The following is a 16077-nucleotide window of genomic DNA, read 5'->3' as shown; positions in this document are numbered from 1 at the left end:
ATCCATCTACACCAGGCACAATGGCCACAGTACTGATATGGATGAACCTGTTGGCTGGTTTGAACTGGAAGATGAATGGAATGAGACAGAAGTAAAATTACAGACCTGCCGAATCAGCAAGGTAATGAAGGACTGACTCACTGTCTTCAATGTTTGCAGTAGAACTGAAATGTTGATTGTCTGGCGTTTGTGTAATTGAGTTATTGTGTTTATTTTATTTAGTGTGTGCATACTCAGCCATGCACCAGCCTTGCCACTAAGTAGTTGGAGTTCTTTAAGTCACTGTCACTTCTAATCAATGGACTCTCCTTGACGATGGTCTGCACCACAACAGCAGCCTGGTGATTGTAGAAACCCAATGATGTTAGATGGTTCATAAGGGCTTTGACCAGTCCAAAAATGGTTCAAAAGAGCCCAGTGTAACTGTGGGATGTGAAAGCTGGGTGGGAACGCAGTTTGTTCTATAATGAGGAAGTGATTTCTACTGGATGTTTCCTCCTTCTAAACCTTCTGCCACAAGCAGTCACTTCTTGGTTCTAACCATAGGGGTGGTGTAAGAGATGGTGTTTTCTGCATCTGGTTTGAGAAGGTCCTTGGGTAAGGGCAGGCTGAGGTTGAGTAGACTATAGGATCATGCACGTTACAATAATTAACTTTGCTGAAGCAGAGACGAGGAAGTAAGGTGTAAATGTTGCTCAGAATTGGGAGCCAGGGAGGTGATTTGGTCAAAGAATATGTGCATAGTTCAGTTGTACATTTGATAAGTTTGATGTGGTCAGATTGCTGTCATATCTGGGCACAGTATTCTGCAATTAAATACGTAATGGCAAGAGTAGAGCTATTTAGGGTCTGGTCCTGTGATCCCTGTTAGGAATCGGCCAGAATTACTGAGGCGGTTATTGTGGATTTTAATTTTTACTGCAGTCTTGAGGCGCTATCCACAGCAGTGACAAAGCCCAGATAAATGTTGGAGATTACGTTTCAGTCTCCCTCAATCTCAGATGATGTTTAGTTCCCTCCTGGTGCTGGTATTAGAAAGTTGGAGTGTACCAAAGAGACAAACTACTGTTTAATGAAAGACCTCCTATCTTGAGGTAGCCAGCCAGCTTTGCAATATTATTGTTCAGTCCATTGTATTGGATTTTTTTTTGTTCTAGCAAGGTCAAAGTTACTGGCAAGGTCAGCATTAGTTGTTCAGCCTTGAGGGTGATTGTGAGCTGCCTTCTTGAATCACTGCACTATCTCATCACTGTTTGTTAATTCTTTTATGAGTTTGGACGATGCTGGCGAGGCTAGCATTTAAAAGCCATCCAAGCTTGCCCTTCCCAGGGTAGTGGTGAGCTGTTGTCTTGAACCACTGCCGTCCTCGGGGCTTTGGGGGGCACGCAGCTTTGGAGAGTCAGTGTGCCAACAGACATGGTCTCCAAAGATATGTTTCTGGGACTGCATTGAGGGCAGATTATTGGTGTGCATGCTTTAACACCAACTTGTTGAACGCAAGTTGAGCTGGGGGGTCAGAGGAAACACTTCAAGCACATCCTCAAATTATAATTGAAGAAATGCTATATATCTGCTCTGACATGAGAATCTCTTGCCTGAGACTAGCCAAACAGGACCATGAAACGTTGAGAAGGTGCCACTCACTTCAGCTATCCCTGACATGCCCAGGTAGGATGGAAAGCCCGCCCCAAAATATGCACCCACCTATGGCTGGGTCAGTGGATCCATCGAGTTGCCTCAGGACCCATAACTCGGGAACAAGGGAAAGTTACCCCTGGTGTCGAGGGCCCAGCCTAAGCAGCAGACACATTAGACAGGGTTGGGGCTAAGACAGACCCTTGGGGTTAGTTCTTGTTAGCAGTATTGCAGCCTGATTCATCTGTCCTTTTGTCACACTTCAACAGCATCAGTCACCCACGGGGGGAGAGCCCTTGATATTTTGACAAATAAACCAATGTGCCAGTCTGTTTGTACACTGCAGTGAGGTCAGAATCTTCACTCTGGACATACCATTGAGAACGTCAGTTCAAGGCAGTAATGCAGGGACCAATTGAGTGCTCCTTCCTTGCTGAAAACCTGCTGAGTCCATCACCCAATGTTCTCCCCTTCTGCCTTGATCCACTGGAGAATTAGGTGCTCCACTACCCCTCAGCACACTGTGAGCAGGGGTATTGGTTGAGTTTGATGGTAATTTTAGATCTTCGCTGGCTTTGGGAGGCTGATGCGAGGAGAAAGTGAGGACTGCAGGTGCTGGAGGTCAGAGTTGGGAGTGTGGTGCTGGAAAAGCACAGCAGGTCAGGCAGCATCCGCGGAGCAGGAGAATCAACATTTCAGGCATGAGCCCAATTCCTGATGAAGGGTCTTATGAGGTCATGTTGAGGCTGTACAGGACATTGGTTAGGCCACCTTTGGAATATTGTGTGCAAGCCTGGTCTCCTTCCGATCGGAAAGATGTTGTGAAACTTGAAAGGGTTCAGAAAAGATTTACAAGGATGTTGCCATGGTTGGAGGATTTGAGCTATAGGGAGAGGTTGAATAGGCTGGGGCTGTTTTCCCTGGAGTGTCGGAGGCTGAGGGGTGATCTTATAGAAGTTTATAAAATAATGAGGGGCATGGATAGGATAAATAGTCAAGGTCGTTTCCCTGGGGTGGGGGAGTCCAGAACTAGAGGGCATAGGTTTAGGGTGAGAAGGGAAAGATATAAAAGAGACCTAAGAGTCAACTTTTTCACGCAGAGGGTGGTACGTGTATGGAATGAGCTGCCAGAAGAAGTGGTGGAGGCTGGTACAATTGCAATACTTAACAGGCATCTAGATGGGTATATGAATAGGAAGGGTTTGGAGGGATATGGGGTAGTTGCTGGCAGGTGGGACTAGATTGGGTTGGGTTATCTGGTCGGCATGAATGGGTTGGACAGAAGGTTCTGTTTCTGTGCTGTATGACTCTATGCCCAAAATTTTAATTCTCCTGCTCCTCAGATGCTGCCTGACTTAGAGTCATAGAACATAGAACCTAGTTCTGGACTCCCCGATCCCAGGGAAAAGACTGTCTATTTATCCTATCCATGCCCCATATAATTTTGTAAACCTCTATAAGGACACCCCTCAGCCTCCGACGCTCCAGGGAAAACAGCCCCAGCCTGTTCAGCTTCTCCCTGTAGCTCAGATCCTCCAACCCTGGCAACATCCTTGTAAATCTTTTCTGAACCCTTTCAAGTTTCACAACATCTTTCCGATAGGAAGGAGACCAGAATTGCATGCAATATTCTAACAGTGGCCTAACCAATGTCCTGTACAGCCGCAACATGACCTCCCAACTCCTGTACTCAATACTCTGACCAATAAAGGAAAGCGTACCAAACGCCTTCTTCACTATCCTATCTACCTGCGACTCCACTTTCAAGGAGCTATGAACCTGCACTCCAAGGTCTCTGTTCAGCAACACTCCCTGGGACCTGACTTCCTGTGTTTGTTCACTGCTGTTGAGGCTGATGTTAGAGTTGTTGAGGAATTTGTAATGATGGGGTTTTTCTAATGCGATCTCTAAATTTAATATGTTTTCTCACGTATTGTGCAGCTTTATGCTTTATATTTGTATGATATAAAATTGGGTAAAAACTCTGCTCTGAACTTGAAAGTCTGCAATTATTGAAGATAGCTGTGCAGCTCCTGTGGATGATGAGCAGGCAAGATTTTCATTATTGACATTTGATGTGCCAGTTGGTGCCAGCAGATGGCATCTGTGTAGTGACTATTTCAACAAACAGCCTTCTGCAAATTGTAACAAAGATTTGACTTGTTCTTTGAGTGCTTGCTACCTACTTTTTGCTGGCAGAAGTCTTCCAGATGGTTAGATAGTGTGTGGGCCATGCAGCTGCTGGACTGCTAGGCAGCCACTTTTCAAATGTGGCTTGAATTTGAATTGTGCATGGGCGGCACGATGGCTCAGTGATTAACACTGCTGCCTCAGTGCCACGGACCTGGGTTCAATTCCAGCCCCAGGCCACTGTCTGTTCTCCCCGCCTCTGCGTGGGTTGCCTCTGGGTGCTTCGGTTTCCTCCCACAATCCGGAGATGTGCAGGTTAGATGAATTGGCCGTGCTAAATTGTCCCATAATGTTCAGCGATATGTAAATTAGGTACATTAATCAGGAGTAAATGTAGGGGAGTAGGTCTGGGTGGATTGGTCTTCGGAGGGTCGGTGTGGACATGTTGGGCCGAAGGGCCTGTTTCCACACTAGGGATTCTGTGTTCTATGAAATGCACAATGACGTTTCAGTAAATCTGATAAGGTTTCTCATTTGTCTTGCAGAGACTATGTAACCATCAATGACTCAAACAAGACAGTAGTTCAGTTGAACTCATCTGTTGTTTGTTTTTATTTATTCTTGGGAGGTCAGCGTTGCTGGCAAGGCCAGTGTTTGTTGTTCAACCATGAAATTGGGTGATTGGGAGTTACTGCCGTGAACCACTAGACACTCTCATCACTCTTCCTGTATTCTTTCATGGGTTTGGACATGGCTAGGCTAGCATTTGCAGGCCATCCCAGCCATCACAGTAGTGGGGAAGCTAGTTTTTTTTAAATCATTGCAGTCCTCTGTGTTTATGGGGTACACACAGTGCTGTTAGAGAGGGAGTTCTAGGATTTTCACCTGGTGATACTGATGGAATTTGCAAGTCAGAGTGGTGAGTAGCTTAGAGGGGACCTCCGAGATGGTGATGTTCCCATGTATCGCTGCCCTCATCGTTTTTGATGGGAGTGGTCATAAGTTTAGAAGGTGCAGTCTAAAGAGATTTTGTGTATCTCTGCAGTCCCAACACATCTACAACAATATCTCATGAATGAATAAATGAGGTAAAAAGGAGGACAAATCCAAACCAGGAATTATTAATCTATCAGGCTACCTACAATCATCAGTTAAGTGGGGGAGTGCTATCAAGTGACCTGTGTACTGTAATAGCTTGCTCACTCAGCTCTGGACCTCATTACAGCCATGGTCCAAACATGGATAAAAGCTGAATTCCAGAGGTGAGGTGAAAGGCTGCATTTGAGAGTCTGGCATGAAGGAGCCCAGGCAAAACTAGATTTTTTTAAATCAGGAGGAAAACACCACCGAAGGGAGTCATACCTAGCACAAAGGTGGTGATCGGAGGTCAATCCTAGGACATTCTCTGCAGGAGTTCCTAAGGGTAATGTCCTAGGCCCAACCATCTTCAGCTGCTTCATCAATGACCTTCCCTCCATCACAAGGTCAGACGTGCAGGTGACCACTCTTGCTTGTGCAGTGTTCAGCACTACTCGCAACTCCACATACTGAAGCATATGCCCAAATGCAACAAGACTTGGGTAATATTCAGGTAAGTGGCAAGTAACGTTTGTAACAAAAATTCCAAACAATGACTATCTTCAGCAAAAGAGAATCTAACCATCTTCCCTTGACACTCAAAGACATTATCAGCATTGACCTCCCCTAATTTCAACATCTTGTGGGTTACCATTGACCAGAAGCCATTTTATGCCATCCATAGCATCGCTCTGACTCCAGGAGCAGGTTAGAGGTTGGGATGTCCTGCCCCTCAAAAACCTGTCTGTCATCTGCAAGGCAGAGACAGGAGTTTAATAGAATACTCCCCACTTGCACCAGTAACACTCTGGAGATTCAACACCACTCAGGACAAAGCAGTTTGTTTGATTGGCAAACTGTCTTTAATATTCACTCCCTCCACCTCTGTTCAAGCTAACAACCTTAACCACCATATATGGAAGCCCACATCTGATGTATTAATCAAAAGTTTTTTCCATTTGTTAATATAAGTTTGCTTGCTGAGCTGGAAGGTTTGTTTTCAGGCGTTTCATCACTTTACTAGATGACATCTTCAGTGAGCCTCCGGTGAAGTGCTGGTGTTATGTCCTGCTTTCTTTTTCAGTGTTTAGGTTTCCTGGGATTAGTGATGTTATTTCCTGCTCATTGTCAGATGGTGGTAGATGGGTCCAAATCGATGTGTTTGTTGATAGAGTTCGGGTTGGCATGACTTGCTTTAAGGAGTTCTCATGCATGTCTCTGTTTGGCTTGTCCTATGATGGATGTGTTGTCCCAGTCGAAGTGGTGTCCTTTCTTGTCTAAAGGTACTAGTGAGAGAAGGTCATGTCTTTTTGTGGCTAGTTGATGTTCATGTATCCTGGTGGCTAGTTTTCTGCCTGTTTGTCTAATGTAATATTTGTTACAGTCCTTGCACAGTATTTTGTAAATGACATTAGTTTTGCTCGTTGTCTGTATAGGGTCTTTCAAGTTCATTAGCTTCTGTTTTAGTGTGTTGGTGGGTTTGTGAGTTACCCTGATGCCTTGGGGTCTGAGTAGTCTGGCAGTCATTTCTGAAATGCCTTTGATGTAGGGGAGAGTGGCTAGGGTTTCTATATACTTTGCTTGATTGGGTTTGTTGCTGAGAAATCGGCAGACTGTGTTCATTGGGTACTCATCCTTTTTGAACACACTGTGCAGGTGATTTTCCTCTGCTCTGTGTAGTTCCTCTCTGCTGCAGTGTGGTGGCTTATTGAAATAATCTTCCAATGCAGCTTTGTTTGTGGATATTGGGATGATTGCTTCTGTAGTTCAGTATTTGGTCTGTATGTGTTGTTTTCCTGTAGATGCTGGTTTGAAGTTCTCCATTGGCTGTTCTCTCTACTGTGACATCTAGGAATGGAAGTTTATTGTTGCTTTCCTTTTTTTTGTGAATTTTATGGGACAACACCTCCATCTTAAGATAAGCCAAACAGACATACGCACGAGAATTCCTAGAAGCATGGCATTCTAACTGGAACTTGATCAATAAACCCATCGATTTGGACCCCATCTACCACTCTGAGAAAAAGAACAGGAAATAACATCACCAACCCAAGGAAACCTAAGCACATGAATAGAAAGCAGGACATAACAGCAGTGCTTCACCGGAGGCTGACGGATGATGTTACCTAGTATGGTGACGAAACTTCTGAAAATGAACCTTCCAGCTCAGTGAGCAAACCTACATCCAGGACCTCAACCTGAGCTACAAATCTTCTCAAATTTGTTAAATATATTTGAAAATATATGTTACACAGCTTATGCCTTTAACTTTAATCTATTAAGAGTTGGGTGAAGATCATAATTTGTTCCAGAACTAGCCACACTTCTGGTCAAGCAGTTGCAGTGCAGCTACAACACTGACATCCACACAGCAGTATCCTGTGATTGAATAAACGAGGTAAAAAGGGAACAACTCCAAACCAGGACCATCACAGACATTTTTGATGGCCATGGGTTTCTTGTGAACACCAAATGGGTATTCAAGTGATTTGGTGTAATTCTTGTTAATCAGTTGATATTCTAGATCCATAGTTTTTGTAATATTAGTTAAGGTCTTTGGACTGGGGCAAAGGTTTAATGGTATCAGCCTTCTCAGCCACTTTTGTTGAATGACTCTTTTGCATTGAAAATGACTGCGCTCCATCTTAATCTTTTTTTTTCTCCCCAGTATCTGATGGTGAAGTTTCTCTGTCCCCGCCAAGAGGATGAGAACAACGTGCGTATTGGCATCAAACATCTAAGTATTCGAGGTTACTTGAGACCATTCAATCAAGAGTATCTCTCTCTCTCTGATACAACATCAAGCAGTCATGTTACTGGGCAGACCCTCATGTTGAAGACACTCTACTTTATTCAGCAACTGGCCCAGGATGCAGTATGTTAAAATACATTTTTAAAATTCCTCATAAACTATCAGGCAGTGAAGGCATGAGGGGAAACTTTTATATACAGTCAGTGCAGGAATTGGGAATGAACTGCCTGAGGGTGTGGTAAAGGCAGGTTCCGCTGAGGCATTCAAGGGGGAATTGGATTATTATCTGAAAGTTTAAAAATGTATGGAGAAAAGGCAGGAAAATGGCACTTCTGCTCTGTACATTCAGGCAGCTGACACAGTCGATGGACCAAATGGCCGCCAACTGTGCAGTGATAATTCTGAGATGTGTTGTACTTCGGATTTTCTCCACTACTGCGACTTTTGCTGGGGTGTTAGTTCCAAGCATCAGCAGCTCTTCATATCCTGATGATTAATTTGTATTACGGCCCAGTGGGTGGCTCTTCACTTGGCAATGGTTGATTGTAGCCAGACAGATTTTCTCTTTGAGTCCAAGATTCATGCAGCACAGGAGAAGATTATTGGGTAGTTATGCCTGTGCTGATTCATCCAAAGAGCTGTCCAGATAAACCCACTGCTGTGCCCTTTTGCCCCACAACTTTTTTGTCTTCCATTTCCCTTTTGAAAATTGTTACTGAATCCTGTCCACTGTTTTAAGCCATGGATTCCAGATCAGAACAACCAGCTGCTGAAGATATTTTTGCTCATCTCACCTCTGCTTCTTCAGCTATTTATCTCGAATCTGTGTCATTGCTGACCAGTGTTAAATATTTCCTTTGATCAAAAATCATTTATGATTTCAACACCTCTATTCAATGGCAGCTTAAGTTTGCCTGGTGTATGCAGAATAACCCCAGTGTTTGTAGTTTATCCACGTGATTGACACCCTGTGTCCTCATTTGAGTAAATCTTCTCTGCGGTCTCTTCCAACATCCTCCTTAAAGAATGCGATTCAAAAGTAGTCACAGTCCTTTAGCTGGGCCTAACCAGTAATTCTGACAGGCGTGAGATAACTTCCTTGCTTTTGTATTCTCTGCATTTGTTTATAAATTCAAGAACCCACAGCTTTATTTTAAATAGTCCTCACAATTTTGTGATTTCAAAGATGTAAATCATCAGGCCTGAGCCCCATTTAGAATTGTGCCCTTTAATCTATATTGTCTCTGACATTTTCCTACCAAAATGCATCACCAGTTGTTTTACTGTATGTACCATCTCGTTATATCTGCACATTTTTATATACTCCTGAAGTCAGTCACTCTCTCAACACTCCTTACTCTGCTTTTTTGAGCATTTCAGGTCAGCTGCAAACTTTGAAATATATCCTGGATATGTATCAGAAAATGCAGTAATCCTAATTCTGCCCCCTTAAAAAACCATGAAAGTTAAATTCTATCCAGGGCAAAAAATGATCTTTCACTATGACTGACTGCTTTCTCTCTGTTAGCCAGTTTCACATCCACATTTCTATTGTCCCTTTTAATCTCTTCAGCTTTAGTTTTCCTAATGCCGTCTATTTTTTACATTATCAAGTGAGTGTGCACATTGATCTCACTGATTTCTTTAGTGAACCTAGTCAAGTTGACTGAAGGCAATTTGGCTTCAGCAAATCAATTCTGATCATTTTTGTTCATTCGAATAATATTGTAAAATCATATTAACCCCAGCAAGGATCAGTGTGAGCCTTTGACATAATGAGGTATGATTGGTGCTGGTGGGTCTGTATTGTGTTGCCCAGTGGCTTCATGGTTAACTGATGTACTTCCTTCACCTGTAGGCAGAATTGAGAGAGCGGAGGGTAAAACAGAAACCTAACCTGGACTATTCAGACCTTAATCTGCAGCTCTTCTGGAATTTCTATGAAAAGTTCAGACAAAAGTAAGCCAGCATTTTTTTTTCTTTCGTCTGATTTTATTCTTGTGGCTTGACTTCCTTTAGTGCAGAGAGTCAAGTTGTAGTAGAATTTTCAGGAGATAGTTTGGGTTCTGCCAGGGCCCCCAGTTCCTGATACAATCACAGCCTGGTTGAAAGGTACTGAACTCGAGCAGTGAGGTGTGAATGATCAGACTTGACCTCAAGGCAGCCATGGGGAGTTGGGGAAACTGTATTAGCTGGAATCTTTGCTGACATAAGGAAGATGGCTGTGGTTGCTGGAGGTCAGTCACCTCAGGGCTGGGGCAACACTATTGGAGTTCCTTAGGGTAATATCCTAGCCTCAACCATCTTCAACTGTGCCATCAATGAACTTCCCTCCATCATAAGGTCAGAAGTGAGGCTGATTGCTAATGTTTACCCAATATTCAGTACCATTCATATCTCCTGTCAGCCTGAAGCAGTCCATATCCATAATCAAGAGGCCCTGGACCATGTCCAGGCTTGGACTGACAAGTGGCACAATAGTGACAGACAGTGACCACCTAAAACAAGGGAGAATCTGACTATCTTATGTTATTCAATGATATTTACCAATCCTGAATCTCATACTGTCAACATCCTGTGGGTTATAAAGACTAGAGACTGAACTGGACCAATAATAAATGCGCACGATGGCTACAAGAACAAGTCAGAGGCTGGGAATTCTGGAGTGAGTAACTCCCATTTTCTCAATCCAGAGCTTGCCCAACATCTACAAAGTGCAGTTCAAGACCGATGAACTACTGTATGTGCATAGATCACTACAGAGGGGTGTAACCTATTAGTGCTTATCTGCAATATAGGAATGAGAAGGAACTGCAATTTGTCTAAATGTCTGACAAGTGGAAAGCAGTAGCCATATAATTTCACAACTGGTTCATGGCTCAGTTATTTTAAAACCAACTAAAGTATGATGCCTCATGTTAATTCCAGAATATAATTCAGAACTGGGTTGTATCTGAGAGAGGCAAAGAGGGAATGTGAGATGAGATTTGCAGCTAATATAAATGAAAATCTATTGGCCTAGTAATACTAAAAGCATGGTAAAAAGCAGAAATAGGGCAGGTCATAAACAAAAAGTGGATTTGTGCCTTGAGAAAGCTCTCTGTTTTTACCAAGGAAGGAAGTGCTCTGAATTTCGTAGTGAAATAGGTTATGGTTGGGACATTGGATGGGCTAAAAATTGATTGAGAAGATTTCAGAAAGGTTGGCTGTACTTAAAATTGATGAGTCATCAGGAGGTGAATCCAAAGCTTCTAAGTAATAAAGGTGGAAATTCCGGAGGGGCTGCCCATAATTTTCTAATCATCTTTCAGTACAGAAGTGTTGCCAGAGGACTGGGAATTAGCAAGTGTTGCAGGCCTGTTTAAAAGAAGGCTAAACTGAGCAACTTGAGACCAAACGGTTTGAATTCTGTAGCTTTAGGAAATAATAAACCGGGGCAAAGTGACGTCTCTTGAACAAATGTGAATTCATTAAGGAAAGTTTGGATGGATTTGTTACTGGTAAATGACGTTTAACTATATGGACTGATTTTGATGAGGGAGCAGAAGGTTGATGAATACAATGCAGATGTGGTGTTGTATGTGGATTTCCAAACAAATTGCTAAAATGTGACAACAGACTTGCCAATGACCTTAAAACCCATGCAATAAAAGGGGCAAACAGAATAAGTGTGTAGTTTAATTCCGGTAAGTGTGAGCTGTTGCATTTTGGTAAGATACAAAAAGAAAACTGCAGATGTTGGAATCCAAAGTAGAACACGACAAGCCCAGCAACATCAGAAGGTGGAGAAGTCAGTGTCTCAGGGGGTGAGGGGAGCTGCAGATCAAGGTGGGGATAGGGGAGAGTTTTGGGTCTGGAGAGGGGCAGGGGGGTGAAGTAGTGATAGGTGAGCACAGGTAGAGGGTGTGGCCTGGTTGGTTGATGGGAAGAAGGAATCTGGTTGGTAGCTGGAAGGAAGGATTGATAAGTGGAATAGAAAGGTGGTGGAGGAGCTGGAAAGGGAGGTTGTTTGAAATTGGTGAGCTCAATGTTGTGCCCTCTGGGCTGTAGGCAGCCTAGATGGAAGATGGTATTGTTCCTCCAATTTGTGGTCTGATTCACTGTGGCAATGGAGGAGGGCGAGGATGGTCATGTCGGAGAGAGAATGGGAAAGGGAATTGAAATGGCGGTGACTGGGAGGTCAGGTCAGCTCTGCGGGCCCGGCTGAGATACTCAGTGAAATGTGCCCTGGGTTTACATCAGGTCTTCCCGATGTAGAGAAGACCATGTCAGGAGCAGCAGATACAGTAAACTAGGTTGGAGGAGAGGCAGGTGAACCTCTGTCTCACCTGGAAGGACTGTTTGGGACCCTGGATGGAAGTAAGAGGGGTGGTGTGCCGAGGCTTTGCATCTTTTACGGTTGGGGGGGGGAGGGGGTTGGTGAGCATGGCGCAAACCAAGGAGTGACAAAGGGAGTGGTCCTTGGAGAAGGCAGATAGGGGTGGGGAGGGGAAGATGCTCTTATCAGCGGGGTCTAGTTGGAGTTGGCAGAAGTGTTTACGGTTGATATGTTGGATGCGGAGACTGCTGGGGTGGAAGGTGATGTCAAGGGGGACACTATCTTTGCTATTTTGGTGGGGGGAGGTGGGTTTAGAGCAGTGGAGCGGGGAATCGAAGAGGTGTGGTGGAGGGCTATCTGGGTGACAGAGTGGGTAAAGGCACGTTCAAAATAGGTGGACATCTGGGATGCTTGGGAGTGCAATGTCGCCTTGTCTGAGCAGATACGATAGAATTTGCAGGATGCCAGGTGGGAGGAGGTGTAGTTTATGGGAATCTGTGGGGTTATAGTAATTGTCCGTTTGTAAACTGTCGCCGGAGATGGAAACGAGGAGTTCAAGGGAGGGGAGGGAGGTGTCTGAGATAGACCACATGAATTTGAGGGTGGGGTGGAGATTGGTGAAGTTGATGAACTGCTCCAGTTCAGACTGGATGCAGGATGCGGCACCAATGCAGTCATCGATGGGATGGCGGAAGAGTTGGGGCACAGTACCTGTGCATTTATTGAAGAGGGACTGTTCGACATGGCTGACAAAGAGGCAGACGTAGCTGGTGCCCATGGGCACCCCATGGATTTGGAGGAAATGGGAAGAGTTGAAGGAAAAGTTAGAGGATGAGGACTAGTTTGGTGAGGTGGGGGAGGGTACTGATGGGAGGGGGCTGGATTGGAGAGGAAGAAGCTGAGGGTCTGAAGGCTGTCCTAGTGGGGTATGGATGTGTATAGGGACTGCATTCCATAGTGAAGATGAAGTGCTGGGGGTTGGGAAACTGGAAGATTCCGAAGAGGTGGAGGGTGTGGTTGGTGTACCGGATGTAGATGGGAAATGCCTGGACCGGGGTGAGAGAATGGAGTCGAGGTAGGAGGAAATGAGTTTGATGAGGCAGGCGCGTGTGAAGATGATGGATCAGCCGGGGTAGTTGGGCCTGTAGATCTTCGGGAGCAGATAGAACCAGGCAGTGCAGGGCTGAGGGGCTATGACGTTGGAGACAGTGGAGGGGAGATCACCGGAGGTGATGTGGTCACGGACAGTGTGAGTGATGGTGGCTGAGTGAGCCGTGGAGGAGTCATGGTCAAGGGAGAGATGGGATGTAGTGTCAGAGAGCCTGCATCTGGCCTCTGCGACATAGAGGCTCGTCCTCCAGACTACCACCGCCCTGCCTTTGTCAGCAGGTTTGATGGTGAAATGTGCATTGGTGCAGAGAGAGTGGAGTGCTGAATGGTTGGAGGAATTGAGATGGCCGATGTCACGTCGGCAGTCAGCAACGACGAGGTCTAGGGCAGGTATGGTAAATCAGGCCAGGGCTTATGCCCATAATGGTTGGGTCCTGGGGAGTGTGGCTGAACAAAGACTTGGAGGGTAGGGTCATAGTTCCTTGAAAGTGAAGTGGCAGGTAGACAGGATAGTGGAGAAGGTGTTTGATATGCTTGCCTTTATTGGTCAGTGCATTCAGTGTCGGACTTGGGAGGACATGTTGCGACTGTACAGGACATTGGTTGGGCCACTTTCAGAATACTGTGCGCAGTTCTGGTCTCCCTTCTATAGGAAAGATATTGTGAAACTTGAAAGGGTTCAGAAAAGATCTACAATTATGTTGCGAAGTTGAAGGGTTTGAGCTACAGGGTGAGGCTAAATAGACTATTTTCCCTGGAGTGTTGGAAGCTGAGGGATGAAAGTATAGATGTTTATAAAATCATGGATAGGGTGAATAGCCCGGGTGTCTGTCCCTGAGTAAGGGAGTCCAAAACTAGAGGGCATAGATTTAAGGTGAGAGGGGAAAGATATAAAAGGAACCGCAGGAGCAACGTTTTTCACGTAGAGGGTGGTGCATGTTTGGAATGACCTGCCAGAGGAAGTGGTGGAGGTTGGTACAATTGTAACAATTAAAAGGCATCTGGATGGGTATATGAATAAGATGGGTTCAGAGGGTTATTGGCCAAATGCTGGCAAATGGGACTAGATTAATTTAGGATATCTGGTCAGCATGGATGAGTTGGGCCAAAGGTTCTGTTTCCTTGCTGTACATCCCTAAGACTCTAAGTTGTCTGTATAACAAGAAACAAGGTTCTGGTAAGTTGTTGATTGTTTTGTATTGAAGGAATTGGGGTTCTCCAGGAGTTGGTCCTGGGACCCCTCTTCTTCTTAACTTAATTTTCCTTAGTCTGTAAAAATGACTCGGATGTAGAGGGGAACACTTCAAAATTTGCAGGAGACACCAAATTTTGAAACATTGTGTGCTGTGAAGAAAATAAAGTGATAAACTTGCGAAGAGCATAGACAAGCTGGTGGTGTGACATATGGCAGGTAAAATTTTAATGCAAAGAAGCATAGTCAATTTTTTTGGAAGATTTTCACAAGGAGAGGCAATATAAAGCAAAAATTGTAAAGGTGGTGCAGGAGCGATTGGCACTGGAATTATATGTACATAAATTACTGATGTAGCAGGGCAGGCAGAGAAATTGGTCAGTAAAGTTTGTGGAATCCTGGGTGTTTTAAAAGAAGCATCGTGTACAGAAGCATGGCATGGGTATTATGATGAACTTTGATAAAACTCGGTTCAGCCTCAGTTGGAGTAATGTGTCCAATTTTGGGCACCACACATTTGGAAGGATTTTGAAGTCTTTAGTGAAGGTGCAGAAAAGAGGGTTCCAGCAATAAATAAATAAACAAATTGAGTGAGATTGAAGAAACTGGAGCTGTTCTCCTTGAGAAAAGAAGTTTCTTGAAATTTTATAATAGAATTCACAATCGTGGGAGTCTTGTTAGAGAATCTATTGCCATAGCGGAAAGGTGAAGAACCAGAAGATGTTGATTTAAGTGTTTGCCAAAGGAATCAAAGGATCATGAGGGGTTCATGAAGCGGTGGTGATATATTGGAATGTCACTAGACCAGTAATCCACAGACCCAGGGTCATGTACTAGGGACATGGGTTCAAATCCCACCATGGCAACTGGTGTAATTTAAATTCAATTAATAGAAAAATCTGAATTTGAAAGCTAGCCTCAATTATAATGACAAAGAAGCTATCATCCAGTGGCATTTAAAAAAGAAATCCATCAGAATTGTGAGTGTCTGTTAGAGAAGGTAATTTAACATCCTTACCCAGTCAAGAGTGGTAAACAGATTAGGCCTTCATTAATAATTTAGAAGAAGGAGGGATGATCTTCTTGAAATAGACAAGATTCTAAAGGGGCTGGATTAGGTAAATATTGAAATCATATATCCGCTGGTGGAGCAATCTTGAATTGGGGCCATAGTTACAGTATAAGGAGGCACTCAGTTGGAAATGACATGCATAAGAGTTCCTTCTGAGGGCACAGGAACAGGAATGTCTTACTCCAATTGTACAGGGCTTCAGTGAGATCATAACTGGGATGATGTGTGCAGTTTTAGTCTCCTTATCTGAGGAAAGATGTTTTGGCAATGAAGAGATGCAACAGAGGTTTACCAGACTGATTCCTGGGATGGAGAAAGTGAGGACTGCAGATGCTGGAGATCAGACCTGAAAATGTGTTGCTGGAAAAGCGCAGCAGGTCAGGCAGCATCCAAGGAGCAGGAGAATCGACGTTTCGGGCATGAGCCCGAAGAAGGGCTCATGCCTGAAACGTCGATTCTTCTGCTCCTTTGATGCTGCCTGACCTGCTGCGCTTTTCCAGCAACACATTTTCAGCTCTGATTCCTGGGATGCAAGACTGACATGTGAGGAGACACTGGATTGGTTAGGACCACATTCACTGGAGTTTAGGAGAATGAGGGGATATCTCATTGAAATCGATAATGTTCGAAGAGGAGTGGAGGATAAACCCACAAAGAATGTTCCTGATGACTGCGGAGTCCAGAACCAGGGTTCACAGCCTGAAGATACAGTGTCGGCCATTTAGGACCGAGATATGTGTACTTTTGGACATAAATCTCCTCCTCAACCTAATTATTTGAAATTGAGACTG

General features: G+C 44.3%; 1 protein-coding gene across 3 annotated transcripts in view; it reads left to right on the top strand.

Moving 5' to 3' along the window:
• zzef1 (zinc finger, ZZ-type with EF hand domain 1) overlaps nucleotides 1-16077 on the top strand; it is a 244983-nt gene that overhangs the window by 54123 nt on the left and 174783 nt on the right. For all 3 annotated transcript variants that reach the window (XM_072589324.1, XM_072589320.1, XM_072589323.1), the window contains exons 12-14: nucleotides 16-121; nucleotides 7511-7717; nucleotides 9453-9553. In XM_072589324.1, the coding sequence (XP_072445425.1) occupies nucleotides 16-121; nucleotides 7511-7717; nucleotides 9453-9553 (414 nt within the window). The remainder of the gene's footprint in view (nucleotides 1-15; nucleotides 122-7510; nucleotides 7718-9452; nucleotides 9554-16077) is intronic.

The sequence above is a fragment of the Chiloscyllium punctatum genome, chromosome 19 (assembly GCF_047496795.1).
Source record: "Chiloscyllium punctatum isolate Juve2018m chromosome 19, sChiPun1.3, whole genome shotgun sequence".
Taxonomy (NCBI): Eukaryota; Metazoa; Chordata; class Chondrichthyes; order Orectolobiformes; family Hemiscylliidae; genus Chiloscyllium; species Chiloscyllium punctatum.
Note: the sequence above shows the minus strand (reverse complement) of the source record. Positions and strands in the feature narration are given on the sequence as shown.